This window comes from Pan paniscus, chromosome 9 (assembly GCF_029289425.2).
Source record: "Pan paniscus chromosome 9, NHGRI_mPanPan1-v2.0_pri, whole genome shotgun sequence".
In the NCBI taxonomy this organism is placed as follows: Eukaryota; Metazoa; Chordata; class Mammalia; order Primates; family Hominidae; genus Pan; species Pan paniscus.
In genome coordinates, this window is record NC_073258.2 from 90886181 (window position 1) to 90899643 (window position 13463).

General features: G+C 37.7%; 1 protein-coding gene across 1 annotated transcript; it reads right to left on the reverse strand.

The window, feature by feature from the left end:
- Positions 1-363: 363 nt before the first annotated feature.
- Positions 364-8575, reverse strand: LOC129393440 (E3 ubiquitin-protein ligase TRIM48-like). The gene is made up of 5 exons (XM_063608231.1): positions 6469-8575; positions 6088-6183; positions 3376-3398; positions 2403-2500; positions 364-1298 (listed from the first exon to the last, which is right to left on the reverse strand). Exons 1-5 carry the CDS (start codon positions 6988-6990, stop codon positions 799-801), a joined length of 1239 nt encoding a protein of 412 aa, XP_063464301.1. The 5' UTR covers positions 6991-8575; the 3' UTR covers positions 364-798.
- Positions 8576-13463: the final 4888 nt, after the last annotated feature.

The window sequence follows — 13463 nt, forward strand, 5'->3', positions numbered from 1 at the left end:
GTTTTTTGAAACACAGAAGTCCTCATGAATATAAACCAACTAATTTTTTTTAATTGTTAATTTTTGTCCTCGTTAAGAAATCCTTATGAGAATATTGTATCAGGACTTGAATCTTCAGGACTTGAATCTATTTGGAATTGACTGTGTGTTTTGAGGTAGGAGTCAATATTTAGTTACTTTTTTAAAAAAATTCAATTAATCCAGCATTGTTCTGATCACCTTGTGTATTTCAATGTAGAAGAGCACACTAATAATGCGGGATTATTTATATATGTGGTGAGAATTCCAAAATGAAGCCCAGCATGGAAGGTCAAATGATATTAACTCAAAGGTTAGATTAGTACAATGAAACATGATGGATAAGTGCAATATAGTTAGATAAAGAGAAAGAAAAACAACATTTCCCATTTATCATTAACACTTCACTCCAAGATTTTGCATGAAGCTAAAGATCCCGACTCTCTTCCACTGATTTTAACTCCATTCAGACATGTCTGTCAACTATTATTTCACTCAGTGGCAGTCAGAAATAAAGAAAAAAAAACAGAGAATATATTTCATGCCATGATCATGAATAATGATTTTTCAAAAATTAATTAATAAAGAACCAATACATATACTTTTAGTGTTTTTACCACCTTTAATAGTAACACAATAAATGAGTTTTAATAACATTAGAATGCAATTCAAGACATAAAACAGAACCTATTTGTCCTGTTTGATAAGGCACAAGGAAGAGGGCTTTCTGGGATGAAGGGGTTCCCACAGCAGATGAACACATGTCTGATCTATCTCTGGTCAGAGGTGAATACAGCAAAAGATAGGCCTGAGAGGAGGTGAGAAGGAGCAATTAGGGATGGTGTATATAGGGGAGCTTTGATTAACATCAACGAAGCTCACAGTTCTAGCTTCACAATCCAGGAATAGTCCTACATGGTTGGTAGGTCTTGGGACATACTGCAGTGTAAGTGGGGAGGTGGTAAAGAGGCTGCACTGAATGTCATTCTTAACACACCCAAGACTAAAGAGTCCCTCCTCTCCATGTATATTGCCATTCTGATTCATCCCTTTCCAATACTTATTACAGACACCAAAGGCCCAATTCCAAGAGTCCCCCACATGGACCTCCCAGTAATATTTGCCGGAGGTGAAAGTCTGAGCACCCCACGCAAGAAAACTTGTAGGTGTTGCAGTGATATGGGGCGCATTTTGACGGTCACATCCAATACAAATGCTTCTCAAATCTCCACATCGGAAGATATGACTGTTGGCTTCATTATGAGGCAGAGTAATATCCACTGCAAAATAAACAAATAAATAAATAAATAAATAAATAGAAAGAAAGAAAGAAAACATGCATAGGCATGTGTAGATAGGCAAAAATTGTTCTATCAAGCAGTTAATTTACCAGGAAACGTAAAGTCACAAGGACACTTTTGCTTGTAACTTCTAATAAAGTATAGAGATGATTAATATTATCTACAAGACAAACAAAACGCTAACCACAGATATTAAAGATGTTTTGAAAACTTACATACTGAGAGCCAAATGTAAGACCAACTTCTTTCAATCCAATTTTCAAAGCAAAATTTGCACATTATATGCCCTAAATGCTATGCTGTTATCAAGATCATTATTTAGAAATGTTTCTTATTCTTAAAAACTAGTGCTATCATTTTGGAAAGAATGTGAAGATTTTCAGTTACTCAAGAACTGCTCTAGATAACTGGATAAAAATCCATAAGTACATGTCATAAGTGATCATTTAAAGCAGATTTCTGCAAAATCTTTTACCAGTCTCTCTGTGGCCCTCCATGCTAGCTTGGGGCTGAAGCTGGATTTTAGACTTAACATGTAGCTTTTCATATTGCAATTAAACTGAACTTCTTTTTGTTTGTAATTTTACTTGTATTCACAAAATGATTTCTTTTTATTTTTACCCATTAACTAATGTTCTTGGAAATACATAATATATATCCATTAAAAAAATTTAAAAACCCCAAGAATCTCCAGTGAACTATATTCCCCAAAAGAACAGTTCTTAGCTGTTCAAATGAATACACCAAAGAAATGTAAAATTTTGTATTTAACATTAAATAACTCACCTTCATTCTGAGCATTGTTCCATTTGCTCCTTTTTTAGATTTGCTACACTACTCCTTTTTCCCATTACATTACTCAGTACATATGAGGCCATAATGTATTTGTTTTTCACTATCTTTTAATCTTAATGCTATAAATAGGACTCTACAGACACAGATACAAAAGGGCTGCATGATTATATTGTTCACTTATGTCTATAAAGTAGTAAAATATTTGATGAAGGGTGAACTATTACCTATGTGATCCTAACAATAAGAAAATTTAGATAGTGGGAGTGCTGCCTGTGGGTGGAGACTTACCTCGGAATTGGTTGAGCCTGTCCCTCAGTCCAGTGATGGGCCCTGCCCTGAGCTCTAGATTCAGAGGCTGGGGCATGTGCAGCAGCACGGACTCACTCCTGCAAGGAAAAACCTGCAGTTACAACATCTACAGCCATAAAATAAATAAAAATCACTACTTGTGTTTAAAAGACATTTCATGAGAATCCTTTGAACCCACAAATTTGATAATTCAAAAATTATTCCTTCCTTTTTGAAATTAATTTCGATTTACAGTTTCCAGATTTTAAAGCACAGTGGGAGAGTCTGAGTCAGAATTCAGTCTGATCTTTCCTATTTTTTGCCCCAAATGTTTAAGGTTCCTTAGCCTTATGGCCTTGAGAATATTTAGAAATGAAATTCTGAGTTCCACTTCTTGGCAGACTCCCCTGACACCTTTGTCTGAAATAGCGGGGTTCTGGGGAGACTGCTGCATCTGCTGCTTCCTTTTCAAGATAAAGAATGTGAAACTTGTTCTAGGCAGCTAGACCTGCCTTTTTGAAACAAGCTTCCCTAGAGACCTATACAGTTCTAACACTCCACAGTTTTTTCAATCTGTTTTTCAGAACTGTTAACTGATATGTGTATAGGTATGAACAACAAATCATCAACTTTTTCACTGCTAAAATACTTCTCCCACTTCTCTCCTGCTTCCTCTGGTGACTTTCTCACCATCCACAAAAAAAACTTCATCTTTCACCTATGCAGGCTTTTAAGCAATAAAACAAAGTCAGGAATAAACATGTTTTTTTTTAATTTTACTTCACTATTTATTTATTTATGTGTTTATTTACTTAGTGGTCTTGTCTTTTCTGGTGTGGGAACAAAAGTAGATGCAAAAAAGAAATAAAGTAGTATCAATATCTTAATCATTTATGCCATGACTTTGGTAGAGCCTGCTTTGATATTCGTGGAAAGTGAAAGAACATATGCTAAAATCCAGGTACACTCTCACCTGTATAATATGTCTCCAAAAGCCTGTAAAAAAAAAAAAATAGAAAGATTTAGTGCAGTTCACAAGATGCATCTTTCATTAAGTTCAGTGTGACATTTGGAGTCAGTTCCTCAAGATATTATTTCCCTACCATCTTCTCTTCTGCAAAGCATTTTCTATTTCTTCTGTAACGAAAAACCCAGTCAGTCGTATTGTCACTAATTAATGTCCTGGGAAAGTCTGAGTCTTGAAGACATTCTCTAAAGAAGTGAAGGGAGAAGAGGCCCAGAGAGTCTATGCTCCATGGTAACCTCGAATAACCTACTCAGTCATCTTTCCCAGAACCTATTACCCAAATGAGTGGATCCCAAAATAATATTAATGTGAGCCTAGATTCCCAAAACTTCTGATCTTGCCATGTCCTCAAATTAACCTAAATGTAAATGAATCACTCACTATTTTATACATGTTTGACAACCCGAAATGTATTATTGACTTAGTTGGGGAATAGTTATTGGGGCTGTTACCTTGACCATTCCACAAAGTTTTGTGGCTGGTGGATAAAGTAGGAGGGATCTTTGGCCTGGTAGAATCCCTTGGCGGGGCTATACTCTCCCAATAAAGTAGCATTAGTTATGCGAATGTGTTTTTGGAAACACATCATGGAAATAAAGGTAGGGAGATGGATTTCAGCCATGAGGAAAATACTTAAACATGTGAATATTCAAAAACCTGAAACCACATTGTGAGTTTGTACCTGAAGTAGCTCCACATCTGGTTTATGGCACATTTTCATCAGCTCCGCATACGTTCCTCTTAAAATCTCCCTCCTGTGAGCCATTTTGGTTTTACTTAAATGAAGTTGATGAAAAATATCTTTCCCCTTCTTCTTCAGCATCTCCAAATTATGTTTTTCTTCTTCATGATGAAATGCAGGCATCTTCTGATACTCAGCTCTAATAGCTTCTAGCCTTACATTCACATAATCCTGCAGTGATAATGGGTTAGTCAAAAGAGAAATGTATATATCCATCTCCTATTAAATCTCACTGATTCCTTTTGTCTCTCGAACATCCAATAGTTTAAACCTCAGTCTTGCCAGTTCTTAGAATCCACAAATTTTTTTCCTTTCCTTTCTTTCTGCATAAAGATCAACATAGATGTATCTGACCAATTACATTAAATTTATTCAAGATAATGAGTGTTCTAAGATAGCTGGAAATAAAAAAAAAAAAACCACAATTTGAATTTCTCTATTCCAACCCATATTTATGGAAAAGTAAGAACAGTTCATGGTTAAGAGTTGGAGTATAGAGCTATAGTTACTAGAAAGGAAATAATTATTTCTATTTCTGAGATACGTAACAAGTTGCTTAAACTCATTATATGTGAAATGACCTTAGACTAACATGTCCAGCTAAATGCATTTCGCCCAGCAAAACCTATCCTAATAAGGCTGCATTTATGATTTGGCCATCTTTGTCTGCCTGAATTCATTTCCTTCCATTCTTTTTCTAAGTCAACCCAATCTGAAACATAGACTTCTTTGTGGTTCCCCAGGCCTCCAAATATACACAAACTCAAAATTACTGCATATACTGTTCTCTCCAACTGGAATTTTACACACACACACACACACACACAAACACACAAACACACATATACATATACATGTATACACACTCATGGTCCACACATATATCCATACACACTTTCGTGCTCCCCTTCCGCTTCGAGACTTTGTTCAATTTGAATTTTTCAGTGAGTCTTTTTTCTGACCACCCTATTTAAAAATCAGACACTAATCTCCAGTTTCTGGCCTCTATTGTCCTTTTCTACTTCCCTGCTTGATTATTCTCCAACAAAGAACCTACCACACTCGAACACATCATGTATTGCACATATTTGCACGTTGACCATTTTTGCCTCTCATTTGGATTATACGTTTTGTGAGGACAAAGATGCTTTCTTTCTTCTATACTGGCAAATTTTCTAATTTAATATTCAACATAGACTAGGTTCTTATGAAATACTTTTCAACACACTACTATTAGCTATCATACCCTCAGAGTATACATCCACAAAGAGAAAATCATTTTTAATATTTTTCTGAAGTCCTCAGAGTTCTCCTTATATTTAGATACAAGTTCCCATATTTCGGGCATGTTTGCTTGTCTCCCTCAAGACACAAATCCATATTTCTCACCACTTTTCTCATCATATGTTATGTAGTATTCAATATTAATTAGTTGAGATTCTTAATTTCATGGTTGCCCTAGATTTCCCCTGTCACTCTTTCTGCCTCAAATTTTCCATGCAATTCCAAATACTACTTGTCCACCAGCATTCAGAGTAATGCTGACCCAGGCTCAGAAGGTTCACTTGAGCTTTCCATGACTGCCAAATAACTCTCATGCCCAGCATTTATCCAACCAGCACATATAGAATGCTGTGAGATGGCCCAGTATCTTGTATCTGTTGGTGTATAGCTACAGGTTTGTATGAAAACAAACCAGCATGCTTTGGGTAACATCAACGGTTTTGTTAGAAATCCCATCTAACAGTCACACTATTCTACATAAGAAATGAGGCCACTTTTTCTCAATGTTTTCTTTTCTTTCTTTTTTTTTTGACTCCCAGAAACACTACGGTTTGATATCAAGTTCCTATTCTAAGAGTCACCCATTTGCCCACCATAAGTTCCTGGAGAAGGTAGACTAGTACAGGACTAACCTTCCAGTGGCTGATTCTGGTGGTTTCCACGTTTAGCTTTCTCTGATTTTCACAAGCTTTTTCCCATAAAGACTGCATTTTCTTTAAAAGCTTCTCCTGCAAAAGAGCCATAAATTGAAGCACCAGTGAGGACAATAAAGTAACATGCAGACTGTTTCATAGGGAGGGGGCCCAGAATGAGAGACAAATAAGTCCCCAGTAAATGGCATTTCTTCTGTTTCCCTTCTGCTTCGTCAAAACTCAGAGGTTTGAAGCTAAGAAAGCCCAAAAGATAGTTGCTTAAAGGGACTCAGAGTTGGCTTTACCCAATCTCCGAGAAAATAGGCCCACAGGAATTTCATGTGTCCTTTATAGAAATACATCTTCAGAGGCATCACTTACCCGGTGTTCCTCAGCAGCCCACTCAGCGGGACAGTGTCTGTGATACCGGTGCTCCTGAGAGCTGGAGCACAGCAAACAGAGCAGGCTCCTGTCCACTTCACAGAATATCTTCTTTGTCTCCCTGTGAGTGCCACACATTTGCTCCTCAGAGCTCAGGAATAGCCAGAGACTGGCTTTTCTGGCACGGGAAGCCATCTTCTTCAATCGAATGTTAGTTTTGAGGTTTCTCTGCTGTGTTGTCTTTAGGCATTCAAAGCACTGAGTAAGAATTGGGATGTCTTGCCAGTTGAGGTAGAAACAGGGCCTGCAAAAGCTGTGCCCACAGTCTATGGTGACTGGGTCTATGAAGTAGTTCAGGCAGATGGGGCAGGTGAGTTCCCTCTGGAAGACTTGCGAGATTCCAGAATTCATGTTTCTGAGGAAGAAAGAGCAACATGTCATTTTGGGGTCTGGGTTGATGAAAAGCTTCTGAATATGTGGAGATAAATGATAGCTATAGTTTCTTCTCTTGACAGTGTTCATTAAAGCACAGCAAACTATTTCTTCTGTAACAAAAATAAAAATCTCACACAGAGAGTCTCCCGGCTTTATAGTAGATATTACTGACTAGATGACTCACAACCCCTTCTACTCCTAGTGCCTGTCTGTAACACAATACCAATCTATTCAATTTCCCATTTTTCTGAATGTGGATCTGGAAATTGGGTTTGATTCTAAGTGGCCTAGAATAAATTGTAGTTGTTCCTATTCTTCTTTCATATAACTGCCGAATGAGTATGAAAGAGTGGGAAAAACTGCCTTGGCCAAAGAAATACGAGAAGATGGCTAGAGGGTCCTAGGATATATTTTGAGAGAGAGACACAACAGTGGGGCAGCAAACCACCATGGCACATGTTTACCTGTGTAACAAGCCTGCACGTCCTGCACATTTATCTCAGGACTTAAAATAATATAAAATTAAAGTAAAATAAAAAACCAAAACCAAAACAAAATAGAAAAACCAATCAACCAACCAAATAAACAAATAAAAAACAGCAATTAAACCAATTTAGGTTGAATAGAAGAGAAAAAATCATTAAAGATATTGGGCCTTTTTATTTTCTCGTGGATTAAATTAACTTCTCCTAGGGATACCCAGGCTCTGAACTAACATATAGTAGGATTTTTGTAAAACTTAAAGAGGTGTAATTATATTTCTATGGTGTGATGGTGAATTTTAGGTATCAGTCTGACTGGATTAACCAACACCTAGGGAACTGGTGCAGCATTGTTTCTGGGTGAGTCTGTGAAGGTGTTTCCAGAGGAGAGAGACATGTGAGTTGGTGAGCTGAGTGGGACCATCATCCCTCAATGTGAGTGGGCACCATTCAATCAGCTGGTAGCTCAGATAAAAGGAAAAGGCCAGAAGAAAGGCAATTTCCTCTTTCTTTCTCCTGAAGCTGGTTCTGAGGCTTTCAGCCTTGAGCTCAGTCAAGATACCGGTATCCTCAGGACATCAGCTTAAAGACAGCCTATATTAGAACTGCTCAGACTCCATAATCAAGCAAACGAATTTTCCTGATGAATTCCCTCTCGTGTAGAATCACGTGTAGCTTGAGGACAGATATATGTTCTGAGAAATGTGTAAGGAGGTTTTATTTATTTACTTTTTGAGATGGAGACTCACTGTGTCACCCAGGCTGGAGTGCAGTGGTGCAATCTCGGCTCACTGCAACCTCCGCCTCCTGGGTCAAAGCGAGTCTCCTGCCTTAGCCTCCTGAGTACTTAGGATTATAGGAACATGCCACTACACCCGGCAAATTTTCTCATTTTTTTTTTTTTCCAGTAGAGATGACATTTCACCATGTTGGCCAGGCTGGACTTGAACTCCTGGCCTCAAGTGATCTGCCCGCCACGGCCTCCAAAAGTGCTAGGATTACAGGCATGAGCCACTGTGCCTAGCCGGGCGGTTGTATTGTTTTGACATGATAGAATATACTTATACAAACCTAGATGGTACAGCCTGCTACACACCTATGGTATACAGTACAGCCTGTTGCTCCTAGACTACAAAACTGTACAGCATGTTCTGTACTGTATACTCTAGGCGATTGTAACACAGTGGTAATTATTTAGTACGTAAACATATTTAAATACAGAAAAGGTACAGTAAACACACTGGTATTATAATCTTATGTGACCACCGTGTGTGGTTTATGGTTGACTGAATTGGCTCATGAATGTATCTCTACATGTATACATATACATCCTATCATTCTGTCTGTCTGGAGAGCCCTGACTCATATATAAACTATGGTCTTTGGCAATTTTAAGTCCTTTTCTTTACTCTCCTTTATTTGATAACACTGCTGAATTTTAGTGAAAGAAATGAAAAATCTTAGAATTGTAAATATTCTCCAGAGGTCATCTAAGTCATTTTAAGGAATTTTTCATAGTTTAATAAGATTAAGACTCAAGTGAGATGGCAACCACCATCACGTATCAAATTATATCTTATGTATGTATTTGGTCAAAAAATTGTGTTTTGATTTCCAAACTAGTATGTTTTGGGGAGCTTTCTCATTTTTTTCAGTTTCACTATTTTGCATCTCTCATCATTACCTTACTAATTTAAAGCGATGTGTAAATCCCGAATGAATGGATTAACATTCATTAACGTCTTCTCAATCCAATTGTATAATATTAATACACTCATTACACATATATTTACACACACCTATGTGTACATACATGTATAAATATCAACTCCATATATTCATTACGCATACATATCTCTTGCAGCAAACACTAGATATTTCCATTTTTTCAAAACTATATTGAAGAATGATAGAAAACGCAAAATAACAACAATTAGTATCCTCATAATTCATAAAATCTATAGTAAGAGTATGAATTACAAATGGTATCATTGTGTAGATTTAAGATAATGAGATATTTTTAACACTCTAATTTATTATTTTGTAAAGGAAAGAAGATATAATTTTATCAATATCAGTTTCACTCACCGCTGGGTTCTTTGAAGGGTTCCCACAATGATTCTTCGAGAAATAATTCTGTTAAGTACTCCTCAAGGTCAGGAGCTCATTCGCCGCAGTACTGAGTTTCAGAGGTCACCAAAACGCAGCTCCCTCTAAGTGCGCTCCTTCTCCTTTGGAGAAAACTGAGCTTGTCTCTTCTATGTCCTTTTATAAGAATCTGTGAAGGCCACACCCACCTCTTTAAGTGGGTGGAGTACTGAGAAAGGTTGAGAATAAGATGATTAGGTTTATGCAGTATTTAGATCACACCTTTGCACCGCTGATTAAATTATCCTTACTCCTTAAAAAACCAGACATCTATACACAGCAGCTCTCCTGTGACTGAGATTCTTGGTTATTTTCTTGCTTGATGCAATTTTCTTCCTTGAGTCAATTGATTGACTCCTGGAAAGTGGTGTAAAAATTGGTTCCTAATAAAATTTGCAATTTGAAAATATTCTATCTTGAAGCAGACCAATGGTTAACAAGTTTGCAAAACCAATATTTATACCCTTGATAAAATATTTGATTGCTAATGTGTTGGCTGCTGGATTTCTCCCAACAGAGAAACATTTTCAGAGTTATTCTTCTCTGCTAAGAGAACATTTCTCTTTTGTCTCCTGGTCTCTGTATGTCTGAGGAACCCTTTTCTATGTCATCTGGTAACTTCTCATTTTATTTTTTCCTTGTATAATTTTGGACCAGCCCATGCCATCTTTTCATCTCATTCTTCCCTATAAAGCAATGAATTTTGTAAAATAAACAAAGAAAATTGCAAGAAGAGAGGAAGAGGATATCAGTGAAGAGGATGTCATGCTGGACACCGTGTTGTTGTTGGCACACACTGCATGCAATCCTCACTGCCATCAGCAGGGTGGCTTTTATTCTCACATTTTTTTTTGATCTATCTAATAATGGGAGGGGAGAGTAACACTATCAGTGTCCCTCACCCAGTGAAATGCAGATTTTTATTAAGAGGCTGTGCCTTGCTCTGTTGCCCAGGCTGGAGTGTAGTGGTGCAATCATAGTTCACTGTAACCTCGAACTTCTGGGCTCAAGGGATCCTCCGATCTCTGCCTCCCAAACATTGAAAATATTTGCTTAGCTCTTACTGGATCTGACTACCAAGTCTACCCTTACATATACGATATTTTTTCCATAGCTCCACTTATACATTTAGTTAAATAGTTTTCAAAATAATAACATTTTAAAGCTAAATGAAGTCAATATGATTTTCAGTTACAAAGCAACACGAAATAAAATATAAACATATCCAAATAAAAATTAAACAGAAATAATAAAATATCTTTAAAAGAACAGTATTTCTATAATTTTCCTTCTTAATTTTTAAACAACAGAGTAAAACAGATCAACTTCACAATTTAACTGAAAGATGATTTACAAATTGTCTGAAAACACTAACTAAAGCCAATAAAACTTTCTCTAGCCACAGATATGACAGCCATGAACACTTTAGGGTAACCAACAATTGTTTTGTCTATTCTCAGGTTAGAGCAGAAGGACCCTCAGGTGCCGACCAGTGGGACATGACAATGCCAAGAAATCTGGGCCACAAACCAGGCCATTCCCCTGAAAATTTGCTGTAGCTTCCTTGGAGCTAAAAAGCCAAGATTCCCAACAGTACCCATGGGCAGAGGGCTTAGGTACATGGTCAGTTACCTCTCTAACCACTCACTGCTGCATCAAGCAAGAAAATAACCAAGAATCTCAGTCACAGGAAAGCTGCTGTGTATAGATGTCTGTTTGTGGCAGGGGGTCAAGGTATTCATGCTGCAGAAGACAAGCTGGAATCTCCCTCCACCCCCATTTCGACCCAACCAAGGGCTCTGATTCCTTTCATAAACCTGCCTCTAGTTTTCCCCACCTTTCTCTGTTCCTATCCCATCTCTAATTGCTGGATGAGGCTGTGCTGCTGCAGCCGACTGTCTGGCCCCTGAGCATTACATCCCCATACTCCAGGCCTTTATTCATCACCAAAACAGCATGGTACTGGTATAAAAATAGGCACATAGACCAGTGGAACAGAATAGAGAACCCAGAAATGAACCCAAATACTTAACAACCAACTGATCTTTGACAAAGCAAACAAAAACATAAAGTGGGGAGAGGACACCCTATTCAGCAAATGGTGCTGGGATAATTGGCAAGCCACATGTAGGAGAATGAAACTGGACTTTGTGGCATAGACAAACTTTCTTATTGTTATTCAATGAAACACTCACGTTGGACCTACTGGGAAGGTATTTTGCAGATGTAACGAAAGGTCCTGCTCTTATAACTAGCAAGTGTACTCAGGTAAGCCTGACTTCATCAGTGAAAGTCCCTTAAAGAAAGACATAGGCATTCCTTGAGCAACATTTAAAATAGCGAATGGGACTGTAATCTTCCAATTGCCCCCTACTGACTTTGGACCAAAGCTTTGAATCCTGACCATTGGGATCCAGCCAGCTGAGGATTTTTCTTCCTAACTGACTTTAACAGGGATCTCATACTTGCTCAGGCAGCCCATCAACTGTGGAAACCGGTTCCTTGCACTTAATTCATATGTGAATCTCCCTAAGTATTCATATATATTATGGGTTCTGCTTTGATTTTTGAACCTTGACAGACTTTTTGAACCTTGACAGACATAGGGCTGACAGATTTGTCTTCACTGTTCTGACACTCTTGAATATAAGTCTTGTGGGGGCTATTGGCAAAGAATTCCTCTGTCAGAATATATTTGAGTAGCCGCTTCTTAAATCTCTTTTCTTTTTTAAATTGTCACATGACGATAAAAATATTTGTTATAGAAAGAAAAATATAATCCATCCCTATCATTTGGATTCTGTATTTGTGAATTAGCCTACGTCCTAAAACTTGTTTATAATCCCCAAATTAATTACTATATTGCATTTCTAGTCATGGCAGAACATCATGCACCATGTGGAGAAAAGCATTAAAATAATAACTCGTATTTCACCCACGAGATTGGCAAAGGTTTGTAAATTCAATAAGGGACCTCAAATTAGTAGAGTTATTTGGTTAGTCAGTGATTTCTCTTAGAGTGGTAGAAAACAAAAAAAGTTTTATCTTCCTGTTGGACTTCTCTTCGAATATCCTATAAATGTACTAAAGCAGCATTTAAGGCTGGACGAGGTGGTTTATGCCTGTACTCCCAAGCATTTTGGAAGTCCAAGACCAGAGGATCACTTGAAGACAGGAGCTGGAGAACAGCCTGGGCTACAGAGCCATACCCTGACTCTATGAAAAGTTTTAAAAAAAACATTAGCCAGGTGGGATGGTTTGAGCCTGTAGTCCTAGCTACTAGGGAGGCTGAAGCAGGAGGATCCCTTGAGCCTTGGAATTCAAGGCTGCAGTGAGCTGCGACTGTACCACTGCACTCCACAAGGAGACATTTCCCCAAGAATAAATAAATGTGCCCTTAGAGGAATGCCTGTATCTTGGATGAAGCTCAATAAACAGTATAAAATGCATCTTAGTTAATTTCCAGTGTATGTCAAATCTGATAGGATTTATGTTACATATGATTCATTTAAGTCATGGTTTTTTAAGGAGTGATGATAATTTAATCAGCGGTGCAAAGGTGTGATCTAAATACTGCATAAACCTAATCATCTTATTCTCAACCTTTCTCAATACTCCACCCACTTAAAGAGGTGGGTGTGGCCTTCACAGATTCTTATAAAAGGACATAGAAGAGACAAGCTCAGTTTTCTCCAAAGGAGAAGGAGCGCACTTAGAGGGAGCTGTGTTTTGGTGACCTCTGAAAACCAGTACTGCGGCGAATGAGCTCCTGACCTTGAGGAGTACTTAACAGAATTATTTCTCGAAGAATCATTGTGGGAACCCTTCAAAGAACCCAGCGGTGAGTGAAACTGATATTGATAAAATTATATCTTCTTTCCTTTACAAAATAATAAATTAGAGTGTTAAAAATATCTCATTATCTTAAAT